Below are 10967 nucleotides of genomic sequence, written 5' to 3'. Positions count from 1 at the left end.
ATACTATTTTCCCTTTATTATTTATCCTATGTTTTCTTGTCTAAACACACAAAACCTCTTTTTTTTACCTGTCTTCATCCAGCCTATTTTTTTCTTGCTCTCATTGTCTCCCTCACAAGTAATTTCTCCCTTCATCTCTTGATTTCTAATTTACCTGAAACCTATGTGCATTTGTTTGAACCACAAGTGTTCCTGTCTCTGTCCTGCCATATGAATTTTAAATGAACAGGAAATTTTATCTATGTATCAAAGCCTTCATTCATCACTCAGCTTCTCAACTTCTTTCATTCATCTCTATTATCAACTGTCTTTAGATGCACTCTTTGTCTTCTTATTCAAATAAGATAGCGTTAAAATTAAAAAGATATACAGCCTCAAATCTTTTTATACTGTATGTTATAATAATAGCAGTAATTATCTATAATAACTTCAAGTCTGGCGATGCCGAGGCATGGGACCTCGGGACTACCGCTGCAACGTCCTCAGGCCTGAGGGACAGCGTACACCAGCAGCCACTTAACTAGCCCCGGGGGGACGTTTGGGAAGCCGCGCTGGGATTTACATCGACTGTGTGCTGGACGGCGTCTTACTACGCGCGCTCGTGGACACCGGCTCCACTGTTTCGCTGCTGCGCTGTGGATTACTGGGGCAAAGCAAGCGCGTCTGCAGACTGCATGATCCTGCCTTCAACGTCCGCACCGTTACTGGGGGCTACGTGAAGGTATGGGCGTGTCGCACGGTGCGAGTCCAGGTGGGTGGTTGAGCTTATTCTCATGACTTTTTTGTGGGGAACATTGAGGATTGCATTTTGGGGTTGGACATTCTGGAGAGATGGGGTGCGCTGCTGAATTTGTCTAGCGGAACTTTGCGTGGTAACTTCGGGGTAGCCAGGTTGCTGGGACCCAAGCCACAGCTGGACAGGTTGGTAGCGCACACCCAGGGGGCGGAACTTCTGGTAGCAGACCGCGCCAGAAACCTACACACTAACGCCAGCGCGTTATCCCGACGGCCGGGCAGCAAAGCGCGTGGTCGGTACTGCGGGTAAGTGAAGCGTCGTGGCGACGTAGAACCCTCAACGCCGAACATTCTCCCCGTGCAGTCCTCCAGGTTCTCCGGCAATGATCAGCTGTCTGAGCCAGCGTGCAGCCGAGTTACTGCATCACTCAAAGCATTACCCGCAGTCGCTTCGCTGGTGTCACAGCTGGACCGTGATCCACTCATCGCCAAGCAGAAGGACCCCACCCAGCACTCGCGAGCACCGCTGCAAGACTTTCGGGTGGGGGCACTGGACACTCACAGCCAGGGGAGCGAGATTTTGCTGCTGGAGAGCAGGTATGGGTGTGTTCCTCCGGAAGAAAAAAAGGGGCTCTCGGCCAAGCTTATGTCCCACTGGGTGGGCCCCTGTACAGTAATAGCTCAGCTTTCCGATGTCTTCTACTGGGTGCGGTTGGCGGGGCGGGCACGAGTTGTGCTCCATCGTCATGGTGACCAGGGACGGTCACAGCTCGGGTGGGGGCAGTGTGGCGTGGGCGGGGCGGCGGCTGACGACCATCATGCCTTGCGGGGATGTCTGTGTGTTCATCATGTTGGGGAAGGGTGTTTGGGTTAGTGGCTTCAGCCCTGTTTGTGTGTGGTGTGTGTGTGACGTGGAGAATGTGCTAATATATATATATTAGTGGTGGGCCGTTATCGGCGTTAACGTGCTGCGTTAACGTGAGACTCTTATCGGGCGATAAAAAAATATATCGCCGTTAATCTATTCACAAAGTTGGGTTGGGAGCTGTGTCTATACTACGCAAGCTATGATGACTTTCATCCTGACATTTTAGCGCGGATGTATACCTAGCCGAAATGCACTGTAGGGGGCGACTGTGAATTACCGCATCACACGTGACGTGCTAACATGGATGCAGCTATGAAGCCGCCGGGTTTGCTTCAGGAAAACATTTTTTTTAAGAAACTTCCCAATGGAAACCTCGACAAGACTAAGGTTGTTTGCACCTTGTGCAATGCGGAATTAGTTTACTGTAGGAGTTCTTCCAGTCTCAAGTACCACCTAAACGCAAAGCATCCCTTAGCTAATGCGGAAGATGCCGGGCCAAGCACTAATGTAGTACAGGGGAAGAGTCATCGTCAAACTACTATGTTTGAGTGCAACCGAGGCAAGCCCGTCAGCACAGCTCTATCAGCCAAGCTAACTAATCTCCTCGCTCAGTGAATTGCCACCAGCTGCCGGCCCATCAGCGGGGTTGAAGATGATAGGCTCGAGCTTGTTCTCCAGGCGGCAACAGGTGACCCATCTTACAAACTACCTGCAAGGCGAACTATCATGAGGAGAATACATGACCAGCACGCCGCAGAGAAAGCCGCAAAAGACGAGAAGATGGTAGAGGCGAGGTGTGTAGCACTGACTGGGGACCACTGGACATCTGTCAACAACAATAACTACCTCGGTGTTACCGTACACCTCATCGATGCCAGCTGGGAACTTCACTCCTTGGCTTTAGGTAGGCTACGTTATGTAATTTTAAATTATATGATTTAATTTAATTACTTAGCATATTAATTACCATGACACCATGAATTACCACCACATTATGTTTGCTTGATGATTGCTAGTTGTTTACTACTAGTAGTGAACTTATTCTGATCTACTTTGTCTGTCCATTAGGTGTGATGAAAACAGAGGAGCGTCACTTTGCAGAATCGTGTGCCAGGCAGTTTCTCGACGTCGCTAATCAGTGGGGGATAGCTGACAAAATCAGCACTATTGGAACAGACAGCGTTCCTAATATGGTGGCAGCAGGGAGGATACTGCCATTCGATTTGCCCTGTGTGGCGCATGTTGTACAAAGAGCTATTGTAATGTCACCTCGGAAAGGTGGTTTTGATTATGCACTGGCCAAGTGAGTAAAGTGGTCGGACATTTCAAACACAGTCCGGCCAACTCAGACGAGCTAAATGTCCAGCAAGCCTCCCTTGGCCAAGTTCAGGAGCCACTTGTGCAAGATGTTCCAACACAGTGGAATTCCACCCTTGAGATGATCGAGCGCGTGAGGCGCAACAAAAATGCACTGCACACAACGCTGTCTCAGCAGGAGCACAATCTGGCCCTCCCAACAAATGCTGAATATGAGAAGTTGGCAAAGCTAGAGAAACTGCTGGAGCCATGCAGGTATGGTCTACAAAGATAGCATGTTCATGAATTGTCATACAAGTTTTTTTAAATGTCACTTTGTATTTAAGAATAACGTGCCCTTAAATGTAATGTAATTAAGAACTTTAAAAATGTGTAATCTGAGTTAAATTAATCAGTCATAAATTATTTATTGCTCTGTTTCTGTCTGTCTGTGTGTGTGTCTGTGTGTGTGTCTCTGTCTGTCTGTCTGTGTGTGTGTGTCTCTTTCTGTCTGTCTGTCTGTGTGTGTGTGTGTGTGTGTGTGTCTCTGTCTGTCTGTCTGTGTAGGTACATCACTGAGCTCCTTGGTGGGGATAAGTATGTATCCTGCTCTGCGGCTCTACCTGCCCTGTGCCACCTCCAGCACGCAATGAAAATCTCAGATCATGATCCTGCCAGAAGATAACTGCATTGTTTGACCATTATAGACTGTTAAGCCAGTAGATCGGTCAATGAATAGATGAATGAGTCATGAAAAAATATATGGAGGTTGGAAATTGGTGAAATTTTCATCAATCAATAATAATTATTTTTTATTCATCAAAGGTGGCGACTGCTCTAGGACCTCAAGTGCTTGCTCAGAGCAGAGAGGGAGCCGAGTGCTAGTCTAGATCAGTGTCCACTGAAGTGGTGGTGGGAGCACACTGCTGTCTATGGTAAGATGGCCCACATTGCCCGTAAATATTTGGGGACTCCTGCCACAACTGTCCCATGCGAGAGACTTTTTTCTTTAGCAGGCCATATTGGGCACAACAGGAGATCTGGTTTGTCACCAGAAAATGTGAACAAGCTGGTCTGCCTGAGTGACTGGTTGATGAAGCAGAAATAGAGCTTGAACTGATTGACACAAAGCCACTGACTGTAAACAGTTTATCACGACCTCATATGTACGCCTACAGTTCAAAACTCATGTTTAACTGAATAAACAGTTAGTAAACACAAGTACATCTTATTGAACATGATTTATTTTCATCACCAATTATCATAGTAGAACAGCTTTCTCGAGCAGTTTGTGATGCAAACCCGTTCTCGTTCTCAAAGACTTACTTTTTGTCATTATTTGGGTTGCACACATATATGTCTTCGGCAGACTTCAAATGAGCCATTTTAATCTAGATTAATCTGGATTAATTCCAAAATTACAGTGAGATTAATCTAGATTAAAAAAATTAATCTATGCCCACCACTAATATATATATCTGGCATGGAGGCAGGCAGTAGATGTGAGTTGTGAGTGCTAGATACCAGGCTTTTCCTAGCAACTAGTAGTGGAGGGTGAGGACCATTTACTTGGCCAGATAATCTTTCTTTAAGGTGCTGTACTTACTGTCCTGCAGCTTCCAGATGAGGTACATTAGATGTGGTGCTCTGTGAGATTAGAACAACCAGATAGAGGTTACAGACCGGTGGAAAACATGGTTTGCAACTCGAAAACATGTGCTGTTTGTGACATTAAGAGGTGTTCACTACAGAGGAGCAAGGTAATACTAGTTGGACAATTTGAGTCTTAACTTTGGTTCCAGTTCTCCTCTCTCAAGAACTATCATCACTAGAGGCACAGGGACTGCTTCCCTTAACAGATTTAAGATTCTTGACATCTTGTGAAAAAGTGTGAATTCACCATGGTTAGTTATATAAATTAATTAATTTTCTCTTGGTGCAAATTCTCTCCATGTACTGTACCGTTATTCAGCTGGTACTGATGGTCCATATACAGTACCAGATTCTTCTGTGTTAATCGACCCAGTGTGTGGAGTTTAGTTTCCGGGTTAAGAACATATTGAATGTCATGTTTATTGGAAAAAAGGATTTTTCCTTATGACTTCTAGAATTTTGGAACCATTTGGAAGCTTATGGGACCCTTTATACTTTGAATATCAGGGGTTTAGCCTTTTATCTCAATTCCATGCATCACTGTAAACAAACATATAAATTATGTTTTTAGGCATCTGGTTGCAGATGGTAAATGGCACAAAAATTATTTAATCCCCAAAGATTCATAATGTTTGTGGAGTGTATGTGACATAAACATTGCATGCAAAGATAGCATATTATCATTTACCCAAGGTAATGTTGTCTAAAATGGTATCATCAGAAAGATTAAATTATCTAAATTAACAGAATGGTTGCTTTCTAAAAATAAGTTAGAGACATTATTGAAAGCAACACCCAACTGTTCAGCAGAGGAAGAATTAAAAATCTGACAACGACGCACCAACCCTTTCAAGTTTACAGTTTGGTAGGAGGGTGATAATTCAAAAAGTACAAGCATATGGTTAGAGAATAGTGCATCACTAATTTCCAGGTTCACAACAGAAGGTCTATGTGATAAAACGAGATATGGGCCAGAGACAAACTTAGTCAAGATAAAAGATTCAATGAGGTTCAAAAAATTAACAACAAATGGCTTATTAGGGCAAAAAACATGAATAATAAAATAACCTAGAATTTAAACATTGTCACATTTTAACATGATTCAAACCAAAAAGTTGGAGAAAATTACTTTTGTACTTGTATTCTATAACACAGTGCATAATATTTTAGAAGAATAATTTCATTCTAATACAGTATGTTCTGTTCAAAGCTGAAGTCCAACACCAGCCGCTACTTCCATGCCCACATGTTTTTAGGGAAGTAAAGTAAGTACAGTCCTTTGGTAAAATGTCAATAAATTAATTCAACTCACCAGCTTTTACCTAAGTTTATGTTATGAATAGGAAATCTAGTTTTCAGGAAGTGGAGAATTAGTTTAGAATGAAGGTCTTGTTCGCTATCGATCTGGAATTTACCACGGCTACGTTAGCCAACTTTCCACCATTAGCTTCTCTGCTTCCCCAGCACAAAAGGCTGTTCTGATGGTTTACTCCACCTCTCTGGAGGTGGAGATGTCCTCTTCATGGCTGACAACACGTACCAAAGCACTTGTAAGCCTTCCCCAATGTACTGTACACCCAAAGACAGAAAATTTCTCTAGTCCAAATTGGACAAGGATATGGCGGGGATCATTCCCTAGCGAGGAAAAGAGACAAAGCTTCACCTTTACTTTCACACCACCGTGCACCTGTAGTGCCCTTCCCGAGGAAACAAAAAGATAAGAGTGGTGGAAAATTAGCAACGTTTAATATAATATGCATAATATAAACAGCATGAATACAAACAGCAGTCCATTAAAACATGTACAATCTCACTCATGCTGTCACACACATTATCATTTTATACTCCATGTTTCACTCATACTGCTATTGTCATACCTACATGTCATATCTTTTCCTTTGATACCCCTTTTTATTTTGCGCATTTTATATAATTTATACAGTTTATACTATACAATGACTTATTTTATTTTTATTGTAAGTGTATATCGTATATTTGTAGATTTCATATTTAAAAAAAAAATTCTAGTGCAATTGCCTCTTCTTACCTTTTTATTTTACTTTTTCTTTCTAATTTGTAGGTCACAAAAAATTGTATAAACATTTCATACAATTGTTCATGACCTAAATATGCATATCATAATGTGTATGATTGTTTATGTAACAAAATTATAATTTTTTTAAAAAAAGGATGCCTAATGAAGCAATGCATCCATCATGTATAGGTCTCACTGTACAAGACGCTGAAAGCTGATGGTCTGGGGTACCTTCAGTTAGTCAGGTCTAGGCTCAGCAATGTTATGTGGCAGTGAAATGAAATCAGCTAATGACTTGAACGTACTAAATAACCATGTGATCACACCAATTGAGTTTTTATTTTTTGAGGGCATTTTCTAGGCCTATTCCTAGACCAAAATGTGAAAAAGTGGATTTTTGAATATTTTTTTTTTTAAACAGTAACTGGCTACGACAAGGTTTGCTGTAATCACAGCTAATAGTGATTAAATGAAATGTGGCAGTGTGGTTTTTTTTTTATTTTTGGCTAGTGTATGTCAAGATTTCACTTGGAAGCAGACTGGGACCAACTCATTATTCTGTATACAATGCACCTGAATGTGATTGCTATGTTCAGAAATGCTTAAAGAATGGCAACGGGCAGGGGGGGAGATCTCATTTCAAATAGATTAAATAATAATAATAATTATAATAATAAAAGTAAATTGGAAGACAACTAATAGCTAATGTTGATTTTTGTAAAAGTTTTAGCATTCTTAAATATCTGTAAAGCAAATGCTATACTCTTCACTTAGTCTTTTGTGACCTTAAGGCATGAATTCAAGGACTTCCAAATGAACTACATTCATGAACTACAAAGCTCTCTTTTTCAATTTGATAAATAGTGGATTTTTTTTAATGTAGACAATTGAAAAAGAAAATATAAAACATAAACTGCAATACTACCACATCAAAAAAAGGAGGCGCTGCCTTCCCTAGTCCTTTTACCCCCATTTTTCATTTTATTTTACTCCTCCTCTTTTCGTCTACACCCCCATCATGCTGACTCTTGCCTAATTTGCCCTTCCCTTTGATCTGTGCCTGTGTGTGTGTGTGCTCGTCCCACTAAATGTTTTAGAGGGGAAACATGTTTTTTCACTCTTCAGAAAAAACGGAAGGAATGAGGATTGCTCCACATAAGAACAAGGGAAACATTCAAAACTTGAAAGAGAAACATTCAAAACTTCTAACATCTTTTTATGTTTCTATAACATGCATGTGAGTCTTTAAAGCTTCTTTTATATTTCTATTTTTTTTTTTTTTTTTATATTTCTTTAACAAGCATAGTTTGTTTAACTGCATGGCACTGCTCATTTCTATGTAATGCATATTATTTAACTTTGCCACTGATATTAACATTGTGGTTAAATGCTCAAGCATGCATGTGAATATATCTAAATGTGTGTTTGTATCAATAAATATGGTGTTAATAATCATAAATTCTTTTTATGTGTCTGAGGCAGACTTTACCTTTCCTATCTCTATTTCTTGTGTCCACTAAATTTTTCACTGTAGTTATTTAACCACTTTTACTGCAGCATAAACCATGTTTTCCACTACATTTTCCTCTGTTGTCTACATTCTTTTTTTTTTATTCCACTTATTTTTATATGTTTTTGCTGGAATGGACTCCTGCCACAATGAGGAAGGCACGCCAAGTGTTTGTATGCCTAAATTTGAGAATGCCGCCTTCAATCGTACCATAATTGTTTCAAACATGTGTGGCTCTCCACCTGAGGACTACTGCATGCAGACAGGGTCTACGCGTTCCTGTCGGCATTGTGATGCTTTAGACCTTAAGACAAACCACAATGCCACGTACCTGAACGACTTCCACAGTGATGAGGAACCTACATGGTGGCAAAGCCAGTCGATGTTCTACGGAGTGCAGTACCCCAACTCTGTGAATCTAACATTACACTTGGGTAAGGGTGTTCTTTTCTATGTTTGAGCAAGAACTGAGTTTTGGTTTGATAATCACGTTGGTTGATTCCCAGTGCACTGTGCACTTGACATCATGATAGTATAGGAAAGAAATGAATAGAATAGGCACATTGTCATATTGGCTAAAGCTTTTATTTTGCAAGATCAGTAAACAAGATATATATTTGCTAACCAAATGAGCCATTACATGGGACTTTTGGAAAGAGTGGTCACAAAGCAAAAACCCTTTAATTCAGTCTTTCTATTTATCCTACACTAAACAGCCTGACTCAATTTAAACTTACTTATTTAAATCTTCTTTGCATTTTCTGCATTCTTTGCATTTTTTTTTATATATTTTTTTTAAATAAAAAACCTACTTCAACCAGTGGTGGACATTAACAAAAGAAAACTAATTTGTTAATTTACTGAAGAACATTTTTAAAGTATCTTTACCTATGTAATTATTTAAATTTTTAGGGAACTTATGTTTTACTACATTACATGACATCTATCATTCCTTTTTACTTAGGAGTGGGAAAAAAAGACACCAGACAGGGTATAGTGCCATATTTATTTTGTCTGCTTTGCTAGGTAGGTACGTCTGAAAGGCACAACCAACAGCTTTTAAGTCACCATAGAATGTTATTATAAGAATACAACAGTCTACAATATTAAGCATATTGAGTCTTTAATCTTACTTGCCACTTCAACACCCATGTTCCTATTTCATTTTTTTTTCTTCTTTTTTTAAAAACAGAAGAATTGTTTATTTTCAAATGCTTTTTTGACATGCCTCCATAAAGCAATTCTCCATTAAGCTTGAAGAAACATAGAGGTAAACCCATTATTGTGCTAGTGGTTATTTTCTTTAATGGGTGATCTAATGTTAGCTTGCAATATTAGCAGCAAATCCTAAATAAATACTTTTACCGTTGTGTTGTTTGCCTCTTCAGGTAATTAGCTAAGTAATAGGAAAGGAAAGCATTACAACACACACACAAAAAAAAAACTGCACAAAAAGTACAAAGAATCCATTGAAAAATCCAAAAGTATCACATTTACATTTACATTTACATTTAGGCATTTGGCAGACGCTCTTATCCAGAGCGACTTACAAAAAGTGCTTTAATGTTTACAACATTGGATACATACTTACACTGGGTTAACTAGGTTAATAATTAAGTACCATTAGTCCAACACAAGTTTTTTTTTTTTTCTTTCTTTTCGGGGGGGTTAGTCCAAGTACTGGAGAATCAGAAACAAAAGTACTGGAGTATCAGAAACACAGGCTGCAGATTTAATCATTTAGAGTTTAATGTTTTATGTATTGCCATTAGTTAACTATCTGGCCATTTGTTGTTTTAAAAATGTATTGGTTGAATGCTCTCATCTCACGAAGTGGTAAACATTTGATGTGGGTAAATAAATCTAGTTGTACTAGTTTTGCATGTAGCTGATGATGCTAAAAAATTTTCAGGTCTAATGAGTTTAGATCTAATTTATCCAACTGAGATAGCTATCAAGATCTTCCACTGTGTTCGATCATAATCTTTGCTAAATTAGGATCTACTAAAATACTGGATTTTTATCAAACAATCCAGAACCTCAGTACATTTACTGCATACCAAGCACATAAACCTTTTTTCATTAAAGAGTGGGGGACTGATAATGATATATTTGGTTAAAAATGATGATGATGATGATGATGATTATCATTATTATTATTATTATTATTATTTTATTAATAATTTTATCTAGAGAAGGCATGGTAGCCATGTGCAGAAAATCATCTTGTTTTACAGCCATTTAAATCATCCTAATATAAATTACTTACCTGCGTGTTGACTGCTCATGATAATATTTATCAATGTCAGACTAAGTAAATGAACTTGAATTAACAAATCTGTGTGCCAAGTGTAAATGTAAATAGAGGACTTCTACTGGAGTAACATTTTGCCAAGAGTAACTCTATTTTAGGATTTTTGTAAAGTAACGTAAGGTTTTCTTCAGACACATTATGTATTTGTCTACACATTTTAATTCAAATATTAATACAGTGTACATGTGCAAATGCTCTTACGTCTCTTACCATACACATATGCTATTTATATTGCCTTTTTTTAAGTGCACCAAGCGTGATCTGCATGGTAAAGACAGAGCCATGGTAGACAGCAAAAGTGAGAATATGCAGGAACGAAAGGTTCCAAATTAGTAATAAGTGTTATATTTATTATAAAATTATTTTAAACATAAAATTATAAAACATAAAATTGTGTTTCATCCTGGTCCACTGAGTCCCAAACTATAATCTGTCCACCATATATGATTTGTAAAACTATAGACCTATAGACAAATAGTCTATAGTCTAAACCAATATATAGTGCCCATTGATTGAGATATGACTGGCATCTCGTACATGTATTGGATAAGACTGA

General features: G+C 39.0%; 1 protein-coding gene across 2 annotated transcripts in view; it reads left to right on the top strand.

The window, feature by feature from the left end:
• The first annotated feature begins 7686 nt into the window (after positions 1 to 7686).
• Positions 7687 to 10967, top strand: part of lamc3 (laminin, gamma 3) — a 132362-nt gene continuing 129081 nt past the window's right edge. Inside the window, exon 1 of one of the 2 annotated variants that reach the window (XM_053485271.1) lies at positions 7687 to 8531. In XM_053485271.1, coding sequence (XP_053341246.1) covers positions 8153 to 8531 — 379 coding nt within the window. In that variant the 5' untranslated portion in view covers positions 7687 to 8152. The remainder of the gene's footprint in view (positions 8532 to 10967) is intronic. The other variant, XM_053485272.1, reaches the window with a different exon arrangement.

Source organism: Clarias gariepinus, chromosome 24 (assembly GCF_024256425.1).
Source record: "Clarias gariepinus isolate MV-2021 ecotype Netherlands chromosome 24, CGAR_prim_01v2, whole genome shotgun sequence".
Lineage (NCBI taxonomy): Eukaryota > Metazoa > Chordata > Actinopteri > Siluriformes > Clariidae > Clarias > Clarias gariepinus.
This window is presented reverse-complemented; position numbering and strand designations above follow the sequence as displayed.